Source organism: Fundulus heteroclitus, chromosome 9 (assembly GCF_011125445.2).
Source record: "Fundulus heteroclitus isolate FHET01 chromosome 9, MU-UCD_Fhet_4.1, whole genome shotgun sequence".
In the NCBI taxonomy this organism is placed as follows: domain Eukaryota; kingdom Metazoa; phylum Chordata; class Actinopteri; order Cyprinodontiformes; family Fundulidae; genus Fundulus; species Fundulus heteroclitus.
This window is the reverse complement of record NC_046369.1, coordinates 37,975,608-38,002,139: the sequence shown is the minus strand read 5'-3', so window position 1 is coordinate 38,002,139 and position 26,532 is coordinate 37,975,608. Positions and strand designations below refer to the sequence as shown.

Sequence of the window (26,532 nt, the reverse complement as noted above, 5' to 3'; positions counted from 1 at the left end):
ATTTTGACTTGTTTCCAGGCTTGTGTCTCGCAATTGGAAGGTTGTGGTTTCATTACCACCATTCACATGTCAATGGGTACGTGGCTTGTTGCCTATTGAGCTGTGTGCTGGTGGGTGAATGTGGCTCTAATGTGAATTGCTTTGAGTTGTCAGCATGACTAGAAATGTCCCATATACATTCAGTCCATTTTCCATTCAGACTGGTTGTAGGTGTCTTGGTCAGTTTGTGTAGACTGTCTATTCTAGGCAGATATTCCTTTATTTTATCTTCTACAGGGCCATGTGCTTATGTATTCAACTTCACGTCAGTACATTTAGAAACAGTAGGGCTTGTTTAGAAGGGTTTCAATGAGAACATCTCTTCCCTGTATGCAGGACATAGCACAATAATGCCCTAATGTCCTTTAGGCAGATGAGACCAAAGTTTATTTTATCTCCATCGCATGTCCAGTGAGTTGGAAATTACTTTGTTTCCATCTGCTGACTTTTACTTTTCTGTGAAGTTTTCTCTAATACTGGACTACCTATGTTTTTAACTACAATAGTTTGACATATGTTAACTGCTCTAAGGTCATCTGCAGTTCACTAAGTGTGAGAGTGCTGGCCGCAAGTAGCTGTATCTCACCTCAGTTGGATCAGTTACTTTAAAAGGGGGAATTTTTTTGCAATCAATTATACTCTCTTTCACCAACCAAAACACTAAAAGAATGAAAAATTCAAAGGGGGACTGCTTTTTAAAGGCATTGTACATCTTCTACAGGGCCATGTGCTTATGTATTCAACTTCATGTCAGTACATTTAGAAACAGTAGGGCTTGTTTAAAAGGGTTTCAATGAGAACATCTCTTCCCTGTAAGCAGGACATAGCACAATAATGCCCTGATGTCCTTTAGGCAGATGAGACCAATGTAGAGACATTTAGCCATCAGGCACAGCTCCATGTTTAGGGAAAGCCAAGCACAGCGTATCAACAGAAATACCTAATTTCAACTGTCAAAGACGTGAGTGGTGTGGTTATGACTTTTCAGCAATTCTTTCAGCCTTGAACTCTGTATATCAAAGTATGGTAGTCATACTTTGATATGCAAGCTACGCCTCTCTCTGCTTCCAAAGTCTAAGCACCAGACCAGTTATCCGTTTTAATTTTACATTTTTCATTAAAAACAAAATTCCCTGACTGTACGCGAAGATCACTGTGGGCAGCTCACAAACCCACCGGGCTGCATTAACCAATGCTAACTATGTTAGCTGGGGTACCAGCTACTCGCTTCACAGTAATGTGAGAACAGTAATGCCTGGCCCATTGCTGGTCCAACTCCAGCAATTGACCCACATGCCACAATTGTAGCATTACATTGAATCGAATAAACATAGCAGCACAAGTCTGACATGACCGTAACACCAACAAAAACAAACATTTGACTTCATGCTGTTACTCACCTGTCTAGGGGAGAAAAGCTAGCTCCGAGTCAAACTGGAGCTGCTTCTGCTCTGGATATGCTCTCCACCATGGAAACACAAGCCAATGTTAATCCTGTCTAATCCTGTTTGTCTCTTTCTTTTTTGACAACTTTTTTCTTTTGTTTGTTTTTTGTGGTAATAACGGGTACTGATTGTCTGTGGGTGAATCAACTTTATTGAAAATCTTTGGTAGAATAAATTGACATAGAAACAAATGCACCCAAATTTTGATGAACTGAAAATATTTCTACTGTCAGAGCAGTAATTCTTGTTTATTTCAATAGATGTAAAGAGCGGAGACAGATTCATTAAAATGTATTCATATGCCTTTAGCATATGACTCTCATGCATCACTAAACAGATGAACAATAGGAATATTTGTTGTTGAAGCTGTTAGTGTTATAATGCTCTCTCAGTAGCTTGGCACTGTTTGTAATGTTGGACCTGCAGGAGTTGGTTCTGAGTCTCTGCTGGTATCGTTTTGTGGGTCTGATGCTGGAAAGTTTGGACACCAAAGTTTTAAGGCTTGTTGGCTTTGGTGATTTAAAACACCCCACAGTGTGGCCCTTTTGCTTTTACTTGACCCTTAAGTAGTTTTATGTCTCTCATCCTCCCAGTTTAGCGAGGCGCGTCGCAGCTCTGGGTTTAAAAAGTACCTAAGATCTGCAGTAGCAATAAGACAGGGTTAGAAGAATGTCAAAGAGAAAAGAAGTGGACAGGAATACAAATCTGCATGGCATGATTCTGACAAGGCATCAAATGCGTTCTACATCAAGTGTTTGCTAGCACTGCGCACAGCTAATGTGTTACTTACGCTGCAACATTTAATTAGCCTGGTTTTGTTTCAGTGTATTGAGTACGTAGCTGTTTACCGACGATCAGAGCAGTCTGAAACGCTAATTATTTTATATCAAACTTCATTCATTTCTGATCTTGTTATTCTAGCATAACCAATTAATTCTCAGAACACTGTGTTAATGGATTGTTATCTTAAGGAATTACTTTCTGGATTGCTTAAATGAGGACAAATGTACAACTGTCACTTTATTGGGTCTGCGCAACTAAAACTAATGCATCCTGATAAGCTGCAACCTTCATGGGGGATTTAACCATTTATTGCCTTTTTTTTTCTTCTTTTTTCTTTGAGAGTTACAAGCTAAAGGTTCTACCAATGCAGACGGCTGAACAAAGAGTTGAAGTAGATGAGCTTCAGGTTGTAGAAAGGCAATGTCGTGGTGATTTGAGGGGAGGGGGGAAAATGCACTTCATTGACTGGGCAAAGAGACTTAAAGGATGAATTGACTTTTTTTTCCCTTTAGATTGGTTTATAGAGGAAGATGATTTAACTGATCTAAAGTTAAATTATTATTGTCACTGAATTACAAAAACTAGTCTTTAGTGAAACATTGGGCATCATCAGTGATCAAAAAAAGGAATCAAGTCCAAATTTATGTCATAACACGTTTATTTTTGCCAGGTGCCCCCCCACCCCCAAAAAAACAACAACAACAATAGTAACTGTAAATGTATATATCAGCTATTGCTTTTGTCTTATCACAGCTTGAGTTGCAGCAGGTGTAGCAGGGATCCCATTTAGCCCTCACTTACTTTACACTTGGCTCATTCTGGGGCATCCTAAGGTGTACCTCGTCCAGAAGGGGGAGCTAATTAGTCTCTCCGGCATCTTCTGGGTCTGCCCCAGGGTTTCCTCCAAGAAGGATGGGCCCAGAAATCTTCCCAAGGGGGGAGCCTTCTAGGCATGTGGATCAGATGCCATAAACTACCTGAACTCCTTTTGATGAGGAGCAGCAACAGCTTTTCTCAGAGCCCTCCCCAGATGGCAGGTTATCCTACCCCACCTCTAAGGCTGAGTCAGCTCACCCTAAAGAGGAAGCTAATTTCAACCTCTTACATCTGAGGTCTTGTTCTTTTGTTCATGAGCTTTGCTTTTGGCTCAGATTTCTTTGACAGACAGGAACAGAATCCACGTTAAAGCATTTCCCCAATCAGTCTGTTCATTTCCTGCTCCATTTTGGCGTTGCTGAGCAAGACACCCAGGTAGTGTTCACACAGGTTCAGACAGAGACTGACTTCTGACTAGAGCCCAGCCATTTCACACTGTGGTGCAAGCTGCTCCAGAGCATGCTGCCTAAATTGTCCTTAAACTTTCTAATTTTTACAATTTTAGAAAGGTTGTAATTTTAACCCATATGTACTTTATGCTCCCCTCTAGAGAAAGCCTTTGAGAAACATTAATTGGTTCTGTGTGGTCAGTTTCTGAGCTAAAATCCTTCTGACCAAATTAAAGTAGAGCACTTAAGTTTAAATACCCTGACAGTGATCTGATTACTTGCCCTTCTCCAGCAAATGGTAATTGTCCAAAGACAGTTCCCTCATTGTTGGTGAAGTATTTATTTTTTTGCTCTAATAATAATATTAATAATAATAGCCACCCAAAGGGCCTTTATGAAAATTTTACGGAACATAGTTCTCAATGCCCCCTTTAACACCCGTGGCAGCTTTTGTGGTCGTTGTGAAACACTTTATTTTCACAGGTAGCAAAGCTCCCCGTTCTTCTTGGCAGAACACCTCTTGCTCCTGTATGTTCTTGGATTGTCTGGACTGAACTATCTGCATGACATCTCTCCAAAATGCCTCATCTTGAAGCAATCTGCACTGAACTGTAGCCAAATACACTTTTCCTTGGCCTTGTGGTTTGGATCATTTCCATGTAAAAACATCCAAGTTTATTACCTGAGCAGCTGCAAATTTTCTTCCAGTGTTTTTTGATAGCATGCTGCATTCAACTTCTCTGAGCCTTTATAGCTCACACATCCTGAGAACATGACCTGGACCTGGCCAGAGGAATTCACCTCTTTATCAGTTTTTGTTTCATCAGTTCAACCAGCTGTGTTTCAGAGGTTTTGGGTTTTGTCTCTGTTATTTGGCATAGTGATGGTTTTCTTCTGTGTGTGTGTGTGTGTGTGTGTGTGTAGATATATAAATATATATATATATATATATATATATATATATATATATATATATATATATATATATATATATATATATATATATATATATATATATATATTAGGGCTGTCAAAATAACGTGTTAGTTTCAATTAATTCATTTAAAAAAAAATAACGGATAAAAAAAAATAACGCATATTAATCTATGTCGTTCACTGCTATTGTTTTCATCTGGGTTTTTCACGCCTGCGCGCCGGACTGGACGGCAGAAGGCGAGCACAGTGGCAGATGCAAACAGAGCAAACGACGCCAATAGGCCAGAGCGGCGCTTGGCTGCAGGGCCGATCGACGCCGCTTGCGGCTTTAATTATATAAGCAGAACAATGACCAGTGCAAAATTAAGTTGTATTTACCGGAGATGAAGTGTAGACTGCAAATTCTGTTGGGGTATGATGGCTCCCACAGTCCATTGGGATTTGTCTGCCTGCATCCTTTTCATTGAAATTATCCATTTCTTTCGTCTTTCTTTGTCCTTTGGTAAACGAAAGAAACGTACATCCAACGATTTGGAATGCCTCTGTGTGCAACCGGGAGCACAACAAGTCGTAGGCATTGTTTACGTTTCGGAAATAAACTAACTAAGAGCACGCTCACCCGTTTTGTCACTGTGTTTGGCGAGAACAGTCCTGCTTTTGCCTACCGGCGTAACCCGGAAGTAGGGCGGACGTTACTTTACTGTTGTAAAGTGTTGATATTGAGGGGAGTGTTCATTTATTTTCATGGTGTCCCCTACATTACTGTGTGCCACATTTGCCACAACGACACATGTTGAAACGTCTGAGGGAATGATATGTGAATAAAAGAGTTTTTGAACTTTAATGTATCTAATGCTGATTATTCATTAAATCATTTGAATTGAAATATTTACTTATTATATTTACTTATATACTTTCACAGCAAAAATTATATGCGATTAATTTAGATTAATTAATTACAGAATATGTAATTATTAGATAAATGTTTTTAATTGATTGACAGCCCTAATATATATATATATATATATATATATATATATATCAGCATACAGACATATATATATATATATATATATATATATATATATATATATATATATATATATATACATGTAATTACTGAAGAGATGTGTAGGTTTCAGGAACGAGCCTAACACAAGTACAACTCAATATTGTTGGAAAGATTACCTCAGAGGAAGACAGAGACCAACGGAGTTAAGGTAAATCAAAATAGAACGTGGAGGCATAGTGGTTAAGCAAAAATTGAAAGTGGTGGATCAGGGAAAGCTGTGGAGCAAAGGGCGATGACACTGAAGACCTAGGAGGAGCAGCAGAAGCAGGACACGGATGCACAGATGTTCAAACCTTTCTGGAAAGCCACGCCTGCTCCGCTTAAGCTGCTGCTGAAGAACAATAATGCCTGTCCTATGCAGGGTTACCAGTGATCAGCATAAAAGACTGGGCATTTGCAGGAGATCCCCTCCTCTTCATTATCTCCAATTTGTCCACAGAGCCAGAGTTTGAAACTATAACATTTTATAAACTCTGTAGAGTTAAACTGAGTTGAACTGTTTATGTTCCAGAGTAACCAAGATACATTTATTAGGATCTCATATTTGTGTGAAAATTTATTGACTAATAGTCTGAAACAGCTTTTCATGCTCTTTCCTCCTTGCCTTATAGATGGGTTGCCTATGACCCGTGTGACTTTCTGACAGCTCCTTTTCAGCACTTTTTGTTATTTTTTTTGTCAGAAGATTTGAGCAGGGAGGGCAAAGGATCACTATTAGCCTCTTTAGTTTTCCAAGGTAAATGAAGGCATGGGGCTTTTAATTAGATGTAGTTCCATGTGCTGTAAGCCATTTATTTAAATCAGCCAAATGACGAATTAGGAGGTTGTGCAGAAAACTGCACTTCTCTGTTAGTCCAGTGGGTGGCAGTAAGAAACCAAAGGCCAATAACCAAAGCCATATCTTTTTCTTCTTCTTTTTTCAAATATTTGTAAAATCTCTGTATGTAGTTAGTTGTATAGAACCTATGGAGTATTTTTAGGTTATTAGTTCCTTCTTCTATTCTTAAATGAGTAATTGTACTCAATTTTGCATGATACATTTGTGACTTAAAAAGTGTCACGTATCTTAACTAAAGGGATTTAGTTTATCCAACCTTAATTTTCTTGGCCTCATAAAATTTTCCTTCTGTCCGTCTTCTGTATATGCTTCCCAGCCTTTGTTGTAACTCTTTTAGGTATTTGAAATAATTTTTGTTTCAAATAGCTTTACATACAGCACAAAATAGGAATTAAGATTTCACAGTCCACCATGTTAGGTTTACATTAAAAAAAAAACAGTGTTGGAGAAATTTTTATTTTTTTGTTTGTTTGTTTTATTTATTTTTTTCTGTGCTGTGTTTGAGCATTAGGACTCCAATGTTTCCCACAGACTGTGACTTTATATTCTGGTAATTACAGATATTGACCACAAAGCTACCAAAAGCTTTATATCCACTTTCAGCCACGACAAGCAACTAGGAACTAGGGGAAAGTCTTTTATTTCTCACTATAGGTTTCCCTCTCCTTGCTTTCTGATTGGCTAAACGTGACATTCAACAGGCTGCATGCTCATTTGTCCTTGGAACACCGCACATGCTAGGATATCAGGGCAAGACAATCCAACATGTTGACAATCCCCGATTTGGGGTTAGAGTTGTCCCGTCGTTCTACCGAGTGGACCAAATCACTCTTAACACACCACACATGACAGGAATATCTCTTAGGAATATCTTATGAGCCACCCCGATAGTTGGGGCCTCTTGGAAGGGAATGTTGGAGCAAAAATCTGGCTAATTATTCTGCCGTGTGAACCAGCCTTTAGGGTTTAGGATTCAATCTATGACCTCACTCCAAAATTAGAAATAACATTTCTGGAAACCTGCATTGAATGAGCCGCTCCTAACACTCAGTGATTTAGCAGCTGTAATAACAGCACAAATATGCAAAAAAGAGGTGCTGCATGCAAGATTTCCATAATAGTTTTCCTCCATTTCCGGGTCTGTGTTACATCCTGCCTTAGGAGCAACGATTGTCACATGCGTGGCTGTTACCAGTTGTTATAGTTATGTTGCAAAAGTACAGTGAGAAAGCAGACCTCTCTAAATGGGGAAAAAATAAAGTCAGCTTTTGTTCCAGACCAAACAAGCAGAGTAATGGACTTTCCTGGTGTCAATACTCTCTACACTATGTCAACAAGCAACAGCAAGTGTCAGACCTAACGTTGTAAAACATCCTGCCACTGGACTCTAGAGCAGTGGACACCTGTGCTGTAATAAATCACATCAATATTAAACTACTCTTTTGCCCTGGACTTTACTTGTGGGTGTAATGAATCAGACTATGAGAGAACCCAATATTTGAGCCAGACAAGGTGTTACAATTAACAGATGTATTCATAGTAAATGCTGCAGAAGCAAGCAGGACCCTGGCAATGCTGAGAGCAGACTACTCACAGCAGGAGCTGACAGACCGGTTGGCAGAGGCTGGAAACAGTTTATTTGGACAGGTGTGGGTCATAAACGTAAGGCTGGACAAGGCAGACAGTAGTGATGGCGAGATGAAGCCTCTTGAAGCACTGACGCTTTCCAGCCAACTGTTCGACACTGGTGTCAAGGCATCAGGACAATAGTTAATGATTAGTGATTCATAGATTTGTCAGTGACACACTGTGTGTTCTCCTTTATCTGTTGGTAACACATTTATTATTTAGTACAATCCTTCACCTTTTGATGTTTCTCTACAAACTCTGGAAACGCAGATTAGTTACAGGCCTCCTTATGGAGAGTAAATAATGTGGTCAGACTTTTAATAAAATACTTCTAAATATATAAACTCATTATGAAGCAGACATCTTCATCATGAGTTCTCCGCTATACCATATTGCCATAATTATTCACTCAGCCGTCCAAATTTTGTAGTCATGTGTTCTAATCAATTTCAGACTACAAGCATTTGTGAAGGAATGGATCACTCTCAGGAAGTTGCTGAAATGAAACATGAAACTGTGATGGTATCCCATTTGTGCAATAAGTTATGAAATTTCCTCACTGCTAACTATTCTAAAGTCAGCTGTTAGTGGTATTACAGCAGAGTGGAAGTGACTGGTGTGCACCGAAATCACAGAGCAAGGCTGGTGGATGCTGAGGCAAGAAATGAGTAGAACACACCAACTTTCCGTAAAGTCAATACGGAAAGTTTGATGGCACTTTTTGTGGTTCTGTTTTTTTATTACTTTTTTATTACTTTATGTAATTTGCATAAGAACAATGTTTTATTAAGTATAAGACAAACATCTCAGAACATTGTTTACACAATAGTATAAATCCCACAAAAATGCACCATCCCCACATCATTCCAAATGTATATATGAGAATGAAGACATAAAAATACATGACAACTCATATGGCAATGTGCTAAATAGCTAAATAGGAAAGTTGCATAACCGTAAACCAAGAAAAAAGTAACATAACCTGGAAAAAAAAGTACTTTTTCTCATGATTTCCCTCATCCAGGGGTGTATAAAGTGTTGTAAAATAATTTAGAAAAGGGGACCAGGTCACTGGAAATTTGCTGGTGGTTCCCTTTAATGCATATATAATATTTTCTAAGTTCAGAAAAATACATGATATTCCTTATCCATTTGGTAAAACTAGATGGAGTTTGCTGCTTCCAGCAGAGCAAGCTGGCTCTTCTCGCTATGAGAACAGTAAAAGCAACCCCACTTTGCAATCAGCCTGGTCTGATATGGAGCAAGTTGTGGCGATCGCACACAGAGGGTTAGGAGTGAGGGTTTTCTCAAATATTTTTAAATTTGCATCAAACATATGAGACCAAAAGGTAAACGGAGCAGGACAGGACCAGAGCGTGTAAATATGATCTGTTGGATGGCCTTTACAACACGGGTCAGAAGACTCTGCGCTACGATTATTTTAGCCAATCTAGCATTCATGAGGTGAGCTCTTCAAACCACTTTCAACTGGATGAGATCATGACAAGCACACTGACAAGGTGTGAATCCACTTAAGAGAAGTCATCCAATGCTCATCAGTAATTACCTGACCCAGATCTGTCTCCCATCACCTTCTGATGTCATTAAGTAAAGGAATGATATCACTTATTAGGTTATGTAGGGTAAGGGTTAATCTTTCATTCAGTGTGTAAAGCAAGAATATTGTCCACGATGTTGTTATTGGGGCAATTTGGAAAGGAGTTAAAAATAGAACGAAGCTTTTAATTTGTAAATGTGTAAATTAATGACTTAAAGGAGCAGTAATACTGACACCTTGTGGGTCACATCGGTACAAAAGCTTGCCAATCACAACAATCTACTATGCCGTTTTTAAACCGTGTGTGTTGTGAAATTTTACTTACATGGGATAGGTATACAGTGTTTCCCGCAGGAATCAGCTTATGCGATGCGGACCGACTCGCGGAGCGGGGGGGGGGGTGGTGGGGGGGTGGTGGTGCTTGTTGACGACACGTTTTCCGCGGACCGAATCGCGGAGCGGGGGGGGGGGGGGGGGGGGGGCGGGGGGGGTTGTTGTGGACGACACGTTTTCGGCGGAGCGGGGGGGGGGGAATAAAACACGTTTTCCGCGGACAGACTGGCGGAGCGGGGGTATCCATGTGTTTTTGCCCTGCCATTCACGCACGCGCAATACCAACAACAACAAACCGCGTGTTAACGGCACTTTTTTTTTTTTTTTTTTGGAATGTTGGCGTGGCGGTAGCGTGAGTTTGGCGTGGCGGCCGCCACGCCAAGATAGCGCTGCGGGAAACACTGGTATATAATATTGTATTCTGTTCTATTTCTGGTCTGCTTCTTCTACTGGCTCCCATGTTAGCAGGCTGCTGCTTCTTTGCCAAGATAAAATACCCCTGGGAACTCTCATAGGATTGGCTGAGGATCGAGGAAGTAAACATGGGCTACGCTCTAAACCGAAGTAATTCGACCATACCTCTAGGTTTGAAAGGAGAAAAACATGACTAAGACAGTGTTGATGGAGAGGACCAATTCCCAGGTGACAAATAAGAATGATTTAGGTTGATTTTGCTGTAAATATCTTACTTATAGCTCCTTTAAAGAGGACACTTCTCCATTTCTCAGGTATCTTCTTGCTCTTGTGATTGGAAAATTTGAAAGTAACTGCTTGATATTTAGTATAAACAGGAAATGGTCTCCGTTCATCCTTTACTCTCCTGCAACATCAGATTTTTAGTAGACATTGTAAACACTGTTTAGTGTTTTTTTTGTTTTTTTTTTGTGTTTCAATCTTTTCAGTCTTTTTACCTCATTAAAGGTAGGCTGGGAGGCTTTCTGTGAAAGTCATAATCTGCCATGTACGGATGGGATGGAGTTCTCCCTTAAATTAAATCTCTAGTGTCAACCTTGTGGAGGAGTTCAAAAGCCTGTTCATGAAAGCTAAACTAAAGTTTTCCAAGTATCTTGCTTTCCATGTTTGTTATTGTCTTATTGCTGTTGTGTGGCTGAACAACACCAATATAAGCAAGAGTAGTTGTTGTTGTAGTTGAAGCAGAACAGAGGGCTTTTCAGACTGTGTTCTTCTGTTTTCATTCATGCAAGAATTGATAAAGTGCTTGATGAGCGAAAATCACCAATCTCTTTTCCTTGAGAGCTGAGTTTTTTTTTTTTTTGTTCAATTAAAACACCCTAAGATCTCATTGAACAGCCTTGTCAAAACCTCTACTTGACTCTTCTAGACACTTGCATACCTCCACAGGTATATCCTCCTTTCCACTCTTTATCCGTTTCAGTGCCTTCCTTACTTCATCATTATTCTTTGCTACTTCCTGATCCACAGAGGTCACTTCTTCTGCTCTTTGTTCTCTCATTTTCTTCATTCATCAACTCTTCAAAGTACTCTTTTCATCTTCCTATCACACTTGTTGTACCTATCACCCTAACCTGCTGGACATCCTTTACATCTCTGTCTCTCTGCCTCTCCAACGTGTATAAATCTTTCTCTCTCCCTCCTTACTGTCCGACCTATTATACAAGTCACTGTACGCTCTTTGTTTGGCCTTAGCTACCTCTACCTTCACTTTGCACTGCATCTCTCTGTGTTCCTGGCAACTCTGTTCTTCGTTTTTCAGTCCTCACAGTGTCCGACTCCTTTGCTGATCCTTCTCTGAACACACTCCACAATCCTCATTCCACCACCAAGTCTACTTACCTTCCAGAATACCAAGTACTCTCCTACCTGTCTCTCAAACTCCCCTAGTAATGTAAAATGTAGGATTCACAGATGTAAAGCATCGCCACGTGACTCTAGAGCAGTAGAGCCGTGTTTTGTGACCATGCGTTATTTAAGGTATGAGGGTGTTTTTACGGGGTTGGCCTCAGTCCTTTAGTTCCAGGGTAAGGAACTCTTAATATGTCAGCATTAAAAGATAATTTAAATCATTTTATTCTTCCAGTTTTGTGGAAATATTTTGGGGTTATCTCGTTGCTGTTCCAACATGACTTCAGAGAATTGAACAAAAAGAAGGTCGTGAAGGCCATGGCTGATTGAGCTCGTTGAGGAAGAACTAGACGTGCCTGCATAGAATACTGACCACAACCTGATAGAATGACTTTGAGATGAATTAGATGGGAGACCGTGAGCCAGAACTTCTCATCCAGTGTCTGACAAATACAAATAAATAGATAGACGGAATTTTGAACGGGGAACATTTGCAGCTTCTCCAAGATACAAACGCCTGACTCTCTAACCACTAATCCACCACTCCCACCCTTCTTGAAGAATAGTCAAAAAATCCCACAACTACACTCTTAAACCTTGTGGAAAACCTCCCCAGCAGAGTTAAAGCTGTTTTAACAGCAAAGTGTGTGCCAGCGTTCTATTAAACCTTATGGACTGAGATTTGGATTGTTAATTTTTTTTATTTTGTGAACTTGCAAGTACTCACGGAAAAAATGGCAGAAACAGCTTGAAGTTTGAAATAAAGACTTGCATAAACAAAGTACCTGGCACATAGAACTGAGGAGATGACAGACAGAGAACCACAAAGCAACTGAAGCGTAAGAAACCAGCAGGAAGGTCCAGACAAATGGAGAACAGAAGAATCTGGTGAGGAGATGAAGAAACTGACAGTATAGTTCAGGAAGCGACTAATAAACACAGAAAATAACACAGGGAGAACGGAAGAAGACACAAAAGTATGAACCGAAATTAAAAACTAAAATACTAGAATGAGAATTGAAACCGATTCACAAACAGCATGGTGCAAGAAAGACTCTAAAAAGTTAAGATAAGAATTTGTAGTATGGAGCACCCTTAATTACAATAAAAACAAAGCAAAATATTAAAACAAGGGATGGCTAAAAACCAAAGATCAACCCAAACAATCTAAAGAAGTTCCCAGTCATGAAACTACAGTTTATTGTTTGTTGACTGTATAACTAATACTTTACAATAAAATTAAAGACTGTTTCTCCCACATTTACAGTAGGTGTGGCTGAACCTAAAACACAAAAAAAGGAACACAGAGGAAACAGACACTCATTCACATTTCAGGGGTTTTCTGTTGCAGTATGACACCGCTATATTAAACTATTATTAATGTTTATTAACCAATCTCAAGGAAGAGTTCTTCTCCTTTTTATTGAGCAATCTCTCCCAAATGTTAGGATTTGTTGTTGGATCAACACTAAAATGTACACTTTAATTCTTGATCATCATTAAAAAAAATCCTTCTGGAACTGGGAATCAATGAAAACATCCATCCATCCATTTTCTAACACGTTTATCCCTTGTGGGGTCGTGAGGGGTGTTGGTGCCTATCTCCAGCTGTCAGTGGGAGATAGGCACTGACAGCTGGGTTCACCCTGGACAGGTCGCCTGCCTATCGCAGAGTAAAACAGAGACAGGACAAACAACCATTCATGCACACTCACACCTAAGGAGAATTTAGAGAGGCCGGTTAACCTAACAGTCATATTTTTGAACTGTGGGAGGAAGCCAGAGTACCTGGAGAGAACATGCAAACTCCATGCAGAAAGACCCAGGGTGGACTTGAACCCAGGACCTTCTTGCTGCAAGGCAACAGTGCAACCACACCACTCTACTGTGCAGCCCTCAGTGAAAACAATATTACAATAATAAATGTCAAACATTTGTCAGGAACTTATCAGTCCCTCTGGAGACACTGTATGAAGGGAAACAAAGGAGGATCAATTCAAAGTTTCAGAACAACCTGGACTGGTCAGTTTTCAGCAACAGATCTGCCACTGAAGAAAGAATGGAACCACGTGTGGTGTGAAATCAGGCTGCTGTCTCACTCACAGAACCAAATGGACTTCTGGTAGTTCCAGATTTTGGATCCAGAACAAAGTTGGTCATGAAGGGAAAATGGCTTTTATAATGTCACTGAGTCTCAAGGAGCACACAACCAGAGCAGAAAAATCAAACAGATGTGTCAAAGCATAAAAATGCAAACCAAAATTCTGGGTCTGTCACACATGGTTCTGGATGAGTTCCTTTGTTACATCTTACTGGATCTCCTTGAACTCAACTCACCTGTTGGAAATTTCAGTTCATCATTTGCACGGTAGTGAGCGCAATTAGGTGAATGTGACTATAGAGTAGAGAGCAGATTTGTCTGCATGACTAAAAAAATGAAGTGAGAAATAAATTTGGATTAATTTTCCAAACAAAATATGCATCTTTAGCCTTTATTGTCAGAGAAACAATGCTCATATTTTAGAGATCTTGGATCGGCGCCTGTGTAGAATGAGCGGTCGTTTCAACTAGTCAGGCACATGGAGAATAACTTTAAATGGTGTGGAAAAAAGCAGCTCTTTCAGGCGAAAGGTCAAAGCTGAGAGGTACACCACTGGTCATGTAAAAATATTATTTGGATTGTGCTAAATAAAATTATGGCAGTTCTTAAATAAATATGATAGCATATTCTTCATTTAGCAAGTCTTTATTCAGCCAGATTTTATGTATCCTGTACAGTTTGAACTGATGTTCAAAGAAACCACAGTGCGTGCTTATGGCCCAGGTTTTATTGCTTTGAGTTCTAGTTTTTGTATTGCTTAGTTTCTCTCCATGAACGAAATTTGTTTCATCTTCATTGAAAGGAAATATAAAGCACAAACATCTGCAAGAGCAGAAAGAAACACCTACAGAAAAGACATTGTGATCCTGTCCTCACCCTACTTCACAGATTCAGTTTGTCTTTTAAAGATTTTTTTCCACAGCCACCCAAACTGTCCCTGATAGTGAGTGATGGGATTTCCAATAAAAAAGAATTCATACAGTTTCTCAGACCGGTTTCAGTTTTCTCAACCCAAATTATTAAAATGCTGTGGATGCTGTATATACACACACAATGAAGATTTGACACCTAGTGTTGGTACAGATAAACGTCTTGTTAATGTGAGAGATACATCTGTATTCTTCAGATGAACCAACTTTTCCTTCATCTATGTTTTCTCCTCAGATCTGAAAAAGCTGGAGAGATAGCTACCATTCCACTGACTAAAGTAAGTCTTCAAACTGCTTTCTTCATGGTTGTATGTGAAACATGAGTTTCTTGAAAAGTAGTTCAAGTGCATTCTGTGGTTTTTATCCTAAGTCACACCTTTCAAGCTCATAAATAGCCCATCAGTCCCAGCTGTGGAATTCAGAATTTTGGAAACCAAAAACTTGAAAAGGCTGATGGTTTAAGTTAATGCAGGACAAACAACCATGCACACATACAAGCAATTTAGATTAACATATTCTCTTGATCATGTTAGGAAACAGAAGTGTCCACAAATAATACATGCATGCACAGGGAAAAGAGCAGACCTCATCCAGGAAGACTCCAAATCAGGATTTGCACCCAGAACCTTCGTGCTTCAATGCAACAATGCTGCCAACCCCAGCATGGGGCACCGATGGTGACCCACCAATCCTCACACTCTGTCTAGTCAAAAGTTTTATTTATCTTTGGAAATTAAAGTGATTTAACTACAAACCGGTACTTTTTCCTTTTATGTACTGTGATGTGTGTTAATGGAAATAACCTTTTTTTTTTAGAGTTCCCCAGTTCCTCTCGTAAATAAAATGGAAGCTAGAACATCAATAATTTAAAAAAATGCTGCTTTTTTGTAAATTTCCCACAATGCTCAGCTGGAGGCTGATTTGAGTCATTCTCAATTGCTATGTGGTGACTTTCTGTCTTGCAGAAGTAAAGCATCCATTCTAGCAGCTAAACAAAGGTCACAGCGAGTGTGGATGCAATGCCAACATCATGCTGGCAGCTCATTTCTGGCTCTTTGGCTGGAGTGCTACTTTTGCTCTTTTAAATGACAAAGTGCCACTAAAACACCGCTTTGGTTAACAACTGGTACAGCATTGTTAGGTTTAGAAACACAGTTCCATCTTTGCCTGGTATAACCATGAAACCGTTCTACTTAAGACATTTGTCTTGTCCATTTGAGCCAGTGGAAGAAAGACAGACTTCATGTAGCTCTGTCTTGTCCTGTATCAGTGATTTGTTAAAAAGGCAAAAACACACTTTTTGTCTAAATCATAACTAGCACCAGCCATTGACCTAGGGTGTTAATTAATACGATTAGATCTGTTTTAAATCCACCAGCATCTGTTTGGCTTGATTCCTCAGTTACTTTTTGTGAGAAATCTCTCTCTTTTTCATAAAAAAGGCATCTGTTAGACATGGTATAGGTACGCCTATTAATGTAGTTTTCTCTGCTTTCCCTGCTGGTCCTGCTGGTTTGGAGCAGTTGGAACCAGTGTTTTGTCTTTTGTACGCGTTCTAGTAGGGAGTCTAGCACTCAAGGCTGGTTTACATGGCAGGATAATTAGCCTGATCTTGAATAATAATAATAATAATAATAATAATAATAATAATAATAATAATAATAATAATAATAATAAGAAGAAGAAGAAGAAGAAGAAGAAGAAGAAGAAGAAGAAGAAGAAGAAGAAGAAGAAGAAGAAGAAGAAGAAGAAGAAGAATTTATTTGTATAGCAGTTTTCTAAAAACTCAAAGACACTACAAGAATCAAGTAAAATTACAAAAAGGACAGTTAAGTCCATCAAACAATATAAAAGAAGAAGAAAAGAAATAATTTAAATACACAAAACTGGACAGCATAAAAACAGGACATTAATCATACATTAAAACCATTCTAAAAAGATCAGTTTTGAGATATGACTTGAATGTGTATAGGTCATTACAGTCACAGATTTGCTATAGCGAGAGAGTTCCAGAGGGCGGGAACAGCTGTGCAAAAGACTCTTTTGCCCTGATCTTCCCTTTTCGACAAGCCTCGACTATCGTAAACTAATCTTAAGAGATATTCCTGCTTTGTGTGGTGTGTTAACAGCAATCTAGTCTACTCTGAAGGACGTGGGGACCACGACAGAAAAAAAGAAAAACAGCTCACCTCCATATCATAGTTCAGGAAATGTAGTAACCAACACCTTTTCTTTTTGTTCTGTTATTCCTCTGTTAAAATTAGTCCACAAACAATCGCAATCATTCTTCCTCGTCGTCCATGTTTCTTTACTCTGAACTTACGTTCTAATTTTGAGAGATTTTGCAAGATTTCCCTTCAGACATCTGAATGATCCCGAGTGAAATCTGTTTGTGTTCGGACAACACAAACTGTACGAGCAAACAGTTTTTCCCACCGTTACGTGTGGTGTCTCTCAGGCTATGAAAATCAGCCGACTACTTTAGAATTGCTTTCTTGGTGCCAAAGAGTCCAACAGGTTGACTTTCACAAGTGGAGCATTACTCCTTTCACTATAGAGTTCCGCTTGATACTGATGCAAAAAAAACATTTATTGGCTATTATTATTTCATGTTCAATGGATAGAGAAATGGAAAGTTAAGAGAAAGAAAGGAAAATAAAAGATGAGGCAAAAAGTTAAAAGGAAGAAAAGGTGACAAAAAAGAGAATACAGGATAATATCTTTGAAGTCTGCTTTCATACCTGCAAAAAGAGCGATAGAGCAAAACAGAGTTATCACAGGTATAATCTGTGTCTTTTTCCTAATTAAACAAAACTGTTCAAACAGGAGAACTACCTATTTGCCCCTGTCTGTCCTCCCAAGTTGTTGAAAGAGGTTTTTAATGTCATTTATCCCACTCTAACTGAATCTAGTCAGATGGATTTCGTTCAGCAGAGCTCCACACATCCATCTGGGATTGCTCCATTGGAGATGTAATTCAGAAGGAGGGGCCTTATCAAAAATCCTTAGAATAAACCACTTCCGTCATCTTTACTGACGTGCTACTTCAACTTCTCACATCGAAAACCGAAATGATCATTTCCACTAACAAAAGCCTTCAAAACCATTCTCTGATGTTCTTTTAAAGAATTAATATTCGGTAGATTGGACACACTGATCAAATAGCAGCATCAATGTTACCAGAGTTCTCTAATGAAAACCGGCGGATGTCTCTTATTCTGCGAAGCGGACGGGCGGGCACAGAGTCTCTGTGGGGGATTGGTTTGTTTTGCCTGATCTGCAACGCTGACTGGGTGGGGAAGGAGCGTTCGGCTCAGATTTTGTACTACGTCTCTACTTGCTTCCAGGTCTTTGTGGGCCAGAATTTTTGCTGATTGGCAGGTGTTCAAATACTTATTTGCAGCAGTAAAACACAAATAAATTATTACAAAAATCATACATTCCGATTTCCGTATATTTTTAATTTTTTTTAGATTGTCTCTCACAGTGGACATGGACGATGAAACTTTCAGACCCCTCCATGATTTCTAAGTGAGAGAACTTGAAAAGTTGCAGGGTGTTCAAATACTTACTTTCCTCACTATACACTCCTCGGAGATTTTGTCTTAAAATTGTTTTCATTTGACCAAGAATCTTGGTTCTGTGTGGAACTGGGACAGCCATCTCTCTACAGGTTATAACATTATGTATCAGTTTTGGGTTTAAAAAATGTATCTCCACATCTTTGTTAGATGGAAGGCCTCCTTACCATCACCCAATCTTCAGCTGCCTCCAAAGTCTGGACTCACTGTGAATCACTCCAGAACATTAACATAACTCAATGTTCTTCAGTTACTGGCACAGCCTCCGACTCTAAAAAAGAGAGAAACTCAGGCACTGTTACTTTATATAAGCGTCTTCACCATTAAATGGAACAAATTAGACACCGATAAAAGCAATGGTAAGTTATTGGTTTTCTATACTCCACTCATTTTCCTCTCCGTGTTATAGGAAATATTTGCCATCTAACATATTATTTGTTTTTCCTGTGTATTTTTCCTGACAAACCTAAATGCACTATATTTAAAGCTGTAAAGGCTTTGTGCCGCCTATAAGTGCTCTGAGAAGCCTATGCAGAGCCACCTGATAATAAATGATGAAGTCAACTGTAGAATAAATGTGATCCACCTGTGTTTGGATTCAATTAAGCAGAAAACAACGCTTCTGTCCTGTAAACAGCCACCTGTGGTGCTAATGAAAACATGCAGCTCTGAGCTGCAGGGGCTGGTAAACTCATTTAGTCCCAGCTCCAGCTCACACAACATGAAAGGGAATGAGTCAATAATCTGCATTTATTCTCTGCAACGCTTCCATATGCAGAGCTCCCTGCGCTGAGATTCATTAAACAGTAACAGGAGTCGTACAGCGTCTTGCAAAGATAATCCGATCCTAAAAACTGTTATTTTCAGATTTTCTCTGATACAATAACCTAAGGTGATGCATTGTTGTGAAGCAGAAGAAAAGAAAATACATTAAGTTCAACATTTCATATGAATAAAAATGTGAAAACTGTTACAATAAAATCTATTGCAACCAGGGGGCTCATGTATAAAGGGTATCTACGCTCAAAAAAGTTGCAGCACAATATTTAACGCACAACTCAGGATGTATAAAATATTTTAAAAAATTAATGTCACGTAAAAGTGACTTTTTCAATCGACAATAAAAAAACACAAGGTTCTAAAACTCACCCAAATATACTGAAACATAGCCCCATTCAGTTTTATTGAACTAAAGGAGCATCAAACCTTGTGTTTTTTTTTTTTTTTTTTTTACAAGTTTGAGCTTTTATTGAAAAATATATACAAAGAATGTAATCACATTTAGCTTCATACAGCAACCTAACACACCTCAAAACAATATCCACAAACCAGACAAAGTTGAACTCTTGGACCTACATGAAAAACACAAAACACACCATGGTGAAACAGGATGGGAATGGATGGATGGATTTGCTCAGTATGAGAGATTGCTGCAAAGCCATGGACAATGCAGACGACTCTCCCTGTGGCTGTACGCTCTTTCATGAGGAGTGAATGCTGTTTATGAAGACTTGATGCAATCTGCTGGGTTTCCTTAGATAGGAAACTTTTTCACCAATCCGTCTGGATGATTTGATTGAATTTGACTTTTTAAAGTGCCTTGAGATGACATGTTGTGAATTGGTGCTACATATGTAAAATTTAATTGAATTGGAAAAAATGAAAACACATTGTAATATTATTATAATATTATAGCTACAAACTTCAAAGTTTGAAATCGTGGAACTGGTTTGATTATTTTGCAAGTCACTGTGAAACCATAAGGATGTTTGTATTTCAACATCAGAAGGTTTGAACTATTGTGGGTGCCTAAAAACAATAATAAAAAAAAAATACAATTCTGGTTTTGTCAAAGCTGGATGTTTTTTATTTATTCATTTTACAGCACTTCTTTAACCAGAAGGAGCTGTGATTTTCCACAACACTGTCTCTCTGCGAGTTCAGAAATCCAACTTTTTTTCCCTTGTCATTTTTAACATCCACCATCATCCGCCACCTCCACCCCCATGTAGATCATTAATGAACGTTACAAGGCCTATTCCTGGGTGGCCGAGCTGATTCAGGTGTTTATCGCCATCAGCGTCACCGTGTCCTTCCTGGTGATGGGATCTGCTATGAAACACACCAGTGAGTTCAGCTTCCCTCATCCATTTGGGATTTTAAACAGGGCTTACAAAGGTTAACACTTAGTGTTCCTCTGAGTTTGATGAGAATAGAGATCTAAGCATGCTTTGGAGTGGTGTTGCACTGACAGCTTGTTTTGTTTCAGTCGATGGTCTGGTGAGCTCTCTGTGGAGCAGCCGACTGGAGTGGCTCTCTAAAGCCTGGGAGAGAAACTCACCAAGCAAACATCCCCACTGCTCAGCAAGAAGGTAACACACAAGGGTCTTGTGGGGATCTTACAGGATGGTAAATGTAGCTACGAGTTCATGTTCAATCTAAAGGTACACAAAGAAACTTCAACAAAAGTAAAATGGTAAATCTTCTCTTTATCGTGGCCTAAACCCCCCCCCCCCAGTGTTATGTCCCGCTGGCGGTAGTTGCAGTGATTCAGAGGTTCTCTGAGTATTTTCTTTTCTGATAGAAAAACCTCGGCAATTTTCGGGAAATAGCTTTCTTATAAAATGCAGTAAAATCCAAATATGACCTTTGTCTCGGATAACCTCTGGATTTTGTTGTCTTCCTTGTTATAAAGCGTTATTTTAGTCCAGCCTGGAAGTAACCAATCATGGACTAGTTTCTCTGCATCGCTCTGGCAGGATAGTTTTAACTTGGCCGATATGATGTTAATAAAAGACAGCAGTTTCAACTCTTTCAGGTGGGAGGTAAAGAACTTGTCTGGGATAAAACTGGTTCTGGAAGTCAGAATAATGCCCTTCAGGACACTGGGTTTACCTACTTCCTCAGTGTTTCTTTGAAAAATGGTTGTCTGAAGATATACGTAGTTAACAAAATCATTGCTCCAGTTCCTAAATTTGTGAGTTTGTTTTTTGGGGGGTTTTTTTGGACATTAGAAATTTGCTAAAATTAATGTATGTGAAATTATGCTTTATCATCTCAGAACTTTTACATGGAAATCAGAAGCACTAATTATCTGAGTCCTGAGACAACTCATGATGATTGCCATACTTTTACAGAGTTGAACAGGTTTTACAGAGCCATACAAAATTATTCCTACCCCTTCAACTGTTCCATGTTGTAAACATGTCTATTTTAGTTGGATTGGATGTGACAGACCAACACATACAGTAGGAGCGCCCACTTCCACAAGTGGGAGCGGGAAAGAGCTTTTGTGTGCATTCAGTTTTCTCTCATACTCCTAAAATAAAATCCAGTGCATCCAGAAGCAAAATGTATTAGTGGATCAACGCAAGAAGAAGTCAGCCATGTTAACAGTTTCCCACCACGACACAACCAACAGGTGGAAGAAGGTGCTCTGATCTGACGAGACAAAACTGAACTTTTAGAGAAGAATTGGTTGACAACTATCACTGTACCCTGAACAAACCAAAACTCTGAAAGACTGGACTCGGCCGTAGACTTAAGACAGACTTTATTGTTATTCAACTGCACATAATGTAGGCTAAATTTGAGGGAAATTTCATTGCAAGGCTCTGAGAAAAAACCTAAAAAAGACATTTTAAATGTACAGAAAAGTTGAGTGTAAGATGATATGAATAGTGCAAGAGTATATGTAGCAGACAGATGTACTGCAACAATGAACAGACCATGTGATGGCGCTGATAGTACCCAGTAAAATAGAGTTCATGGTGACCATGTAAAGTGGCTAGTTTTTTTGTGTGTGGGAGTTCCTCAGTCTCGACGTGTGGAATTAAGCTGTTGTGGAAACTGGTTGTTCTGCATTTGAAGTTGATGAACCTGTTTCCAGAGGGCAGCAGGGTGGGTGGTGCGGGTGGGAGGGGTCTTTTTTGCTTCTCTGAGCCCTGGTCAAGCAGCATCTGTCTGCAGTGTCATGGATAAGGGGGGCACTTTCCCGAGGATTCTCTCTACACATTTCCAGTCTGAGGCATAGCAGCCCCCCGACCAGACAGAGAGGTTTTCTTTCTGTAGGAGCAGGGATGCTGGTCAGAGTCGGGGGAAGATGAGAGTTACAGTAAAGACTGAGATGGTGCTCTTCATGCAATCTGACTGAGCTTGAGCAGTTTTCCAAAGTGATGTGCAAAGCTGGCAGAGATACATCCCAAAATATGTGACCTTCATACTGCAGAAAGCTGGTTCTGCACAGAACTGACTCAGCGGGGCTGAATACAAAAGCACTTTCAGATCTCCGTTAGTAAAACAGATGTTGAAAATCAGTTTCCTTCCACTTCAAAAGGATGTGCTGCTCCGTGTCGGCCCGTCACATGAATACAGTAAAGTTTATAGCTGTAACGTGACAGAGGACTCGAGTGTTATTGCAAGGCACCACAAGACTGCTTCAAAGAAAATGGTCACCTATTGTATGAACCAAGGAGACAGATGTTGGCCAGGTTGATGGAAAAGTGAAGCACTAAATGTTTGGTTTTTAAACAGAAAATGTAAGTATTCTAATTTTCAGTTTTACTTTTTCCTTTGTCTTCCAGCTTAGCCAAACTTGGATTCTCTTTGCTTGGATTTGGAATCATTTTCATTGTGTCAGTGTGTGATCCCAGGGTAAATGACACAAACTCATACACATCCTTATTTTAAATACTAAGTGAGCACCGTGCCTTGACTTCTATTTACTTCCATTCATCTTCAAGCCTTTCTATGGCCTAAGCCTAACCTTTACCACTGCATACCTAACCCTAACCTAAAGCTAATTGACACCTTAGTGCTAAACTTAACCGCTAGCCCAGAAGAGTGAGGACCAAAAACAGGTCCTCACTTTACTAGTAGTACACATGTATATATACACACATGCACGCGCGCGCACACACACACACACACACACACACACAGAGTATTGAGCACCACATGGATTTCTGGAAATAATCTGTGTTCCATCTACCTCAGGGTTTTGTTGTCATGTTGGACAAAGTTGTCTCGTTTTCCCTCAACACTGAAGTGGGACTGTTTGTCTTCATCATGCTGAGGGAGTCCAGAGAAGACAGATTCCAGTGAGTATCCTAGATGTGAGCTTGAATTGAAACTGAATAGATTTTTTGCCTGCTCACCCAGAGCTCTGTGAGGCTTTGCTGCGGTGCATTCAGGTTCCCCCTCTTCCCTCTCTCTCGTGGCTTTCAGGCACCTTACAGTTCCGCTGCCAGTCGGGGACTGTGTGTTCAGCCTTACCTGGCTGCTGCCCACATACTTCCTGTTTGCAGTAACCTATGATGTCCTGCAGACTCTGGCAGATGTGGCCCATTACCTGCCTTACTACAACCATGATCAGGAGCTGCACATATACAACATGACAGGGAGCTTCACAGCAGCAAATCTCTCCACCTTTCTTTGATCTCCAAACAGATCAAAAGAGCACTCAGAGCTCAAATTGCCAAAAAAAAAAAAAAAGAGCAGCTTAGCAAGTGATTTGTATCTTGTAGTCACTTTTAATAAGTTTTAGATGCATTTTTAGAGAAAAAATGTTTATTATTTATTTTCATTGCACTGCGCTTTCACCAATCAGCTTATGAATTTGGCATGGCCTATGGTAAAATAGCCTTGTGGGCGTCTTCCCTATCTGTACTCTCTGACTGCATTAAGAAGACCCACGGCCTCATGTACAAAGCCTTGCATGGATTTTCTGTTGAACCATGGGATAAACACAAACAAATAAACGTGGAGGAAATTGAGTGTATGCACATTTATTTTTTTTATATCATGATCAATGTGGAACTGAAGGCACATGAAAGAACACTGGGTTAAAATATGTAAATAGATGTAAATATGCCCTACATTTGTTGTTTTCAACAACTGAACAGATGCAGGAAGAGGATGAAGTTTCGTGGATGTGAGTTGGAGACCAGTGATGTAGTCAAGACCGGCTCTTCTGAGACAAAGACGAAGACAGGGCCCTCCAAGGCTGAATCTTTAAGATTAGACGTATATTTTGGGACACCAAACTTGTTTTCTAAAAAAAAAAATAATAATAATAATTCAAAGAACAAAATGCTAAATTAAAAAAAGATCTATTATTCAACAAAAATTACTTCTGGGTATTAGATAATCATAACTAATAAGGATATTTGTAAACTGGTGCAACATTTATAATGAGGGTCAGGGGGAGTTTTCCAGTGCTTTTATTGTTGGAATGGCTGTTTGCATAAACCTCTGAGTAAATTGTGCATCTACCATATCTACGATACAGTAGGACTCTTCTCTGTAAAACCCCAGAGCTGATTCACATGTAAACTTGTGAGTACAATCCTTTTGTACTCACTGGATTTTAATGTAGCATGCTAGTTAACTTATGGTTTTATTTGGTCTTGTAATATTTTTATATTTTTTCATATTTTTAACTTTGAATTATTCTTGTAATATGTAATTTTTGCAGCACTTTAGCCAATGGCAAATGTCTTAAATGTGCTGTGAATAGATTAAATTTGATTACAAAACGATTATCTTCCATTTCTGGGTAAGTCAACTGAGGCAACAGGATAGTATACTTGGGGGTCATTCACAATTTTCGATAATGTAATAATAATAATGCATCAAACCTTGTCTACTATGTAGAAAACATACCTAAAAACGGATATATGAATAACCCATATCATTCACAATACCATGTGGTGTTTTGTAACATCTGTGGACTAGTTGTGTAACGTCCCATTGCATTAAATGCACCACTCACAAAGTCACTGCTGTGTTTCGGTAGTCGGAGTGCGCATGCACATTCATTTTCTAAGCGAATTTCAGCTCTTAGCTTAGCAGTTTTTCAGTGCTGTTATGTGTTGTTAAAACTTATCAAAATAACGGGATACAGCTACTATCCTATTTATTTTATTTGGGACCTGTTTCAACATGCAGCAAGCAGTGGGGGGCAGCCTTCTAGCTTGTGCTGTGTCCGGAACGGAAGCTGTAAAAAACAACCAAAGTAGATCCACAGAACACGGCGATTAGGGATTCAGCAGCAGTCTCAATTTGCGGTAGCGGCAGCTAGTAGTGGAACTTCCGGTGCCACAAATGTTGCAGGCCAGCTCCCACGGCAGCTGTAGCACTGCTGTTGCTGTTTTTGGGCAAACAACTTGTTATAGATGCCTGTTAGTCTGTAATAACTTAACAAATAATCAGGTTTTATTGATAGTATTTTTAATAAGTGCTTATGGCACTTTCGCAAGCCGGCTGCCACAAGGTGTCACAAAGCCGGCAGGCCAGCTGCCACGGTCGCACTTCTGTTGCCGTTTTTGGTCAAAGGGTTTGTCATTTGGGTTATTTAATGCCTGTTCTATATTTACGTTCAATTACTTATGTACTAAATTGATATAATTTAATAAACAATTTTTGAAAACATAAGGAATAAACACCCAGGAACCCAGTGGTAGTCCCTGACCACAAAGATGCTAGGTGGAGCCAGAGTGTGCCATCAGCTGCCAGAGGATGCCAAGGGGTGCCAAGAGGCTGTCTTTGTGGAACTAATGCAGATTGAAGTTAGCAGCAGCAATTAACCTTTTCTAACCTGAATCAATGGAACGCTTTAGCTTTATTTCTCATCGACCATACAAAGCCAGATCTCCACAGCACTGAACTTACAATGTTCTCTCGTACATGAGAAAAATAACAGAAGTTGTACCCATCGCACTTTAGCATAACATCATTTCCTTTTCTCTCAAAACAACATGGTGAGCTCTTACTCAAACTGGGTTACATCAAAAAGAAATAGGAATAGGTGCACCCTTGTGGTGCTACCTACTCAATTCTAGGAACTAAAGAGTAAAATGACTGTTACAACTGTCATTCAATTGATGTCATTATTGTTTTTTATTTAATAAAAACCATTAGACCCAAATTATAAAGTGACTGTTTGTATGAGTAGTTTGTCTCGTGATAAAAAAATTACTTGAAAACACGCTGGCACTCTGTGGAACTCAGTGGCCGTTGGGTGCCACGTAGTGCCATAGGATGCCAGGGTGCTACCAAGATGCCAGCCCGGCTGTAAAAGCTTTTAACACGCCACGGTGGCTGCCGCTGTTTTCGTGGAATTAATGCCGATTATTGACGAACGGGATGTCAGGATAGTTGTGAGCTATTGACTGTTAGTCAATACGTACTTTATAATTG

General features: G+C 39.5%; 1 protein-coding gene across 2 annotated transcripts in view; it reads left to right on the top strand.

The window, feature by feature from the left end:
- Positions 1-26,193, top strand: part of si:ch211-51h4.2 — a 143,360-nt gene extending 117,167 nt beyond the window's left edge. For both annotated transcript variants that reach the window (XM_036141614.1, XM_036141615.1), the window contains 6 exons: positions 14,988-15,030; positions 20,346-20,460; positions 20,603-20,705; positions 22,917-22,986; positions 23,329-23,432; positions 23,560-26,193. In XM_036141614.1, the coding sequence (XP_035997507.1) occupies positions 14,988-15,030; positions 20,346-20,460; positions 20,603-20,705; positions 22,917-22,986; positions 23,329-23,432; positions 23,560-23,770 (646 nt within the window). In that variant the 3' untranslated portion in view covers positions 23,771-26,193. The remainder of the gene's footprint in view (positions 1-14,987; positions 15,031-20,345; positions 20,461-20,602; positions 20,706-22,916; positions 22,987-23,328; positions 23,433-23,559) is intronic.
- Positions 26,194-26,532: the final 339 nt, after the last annotated feature.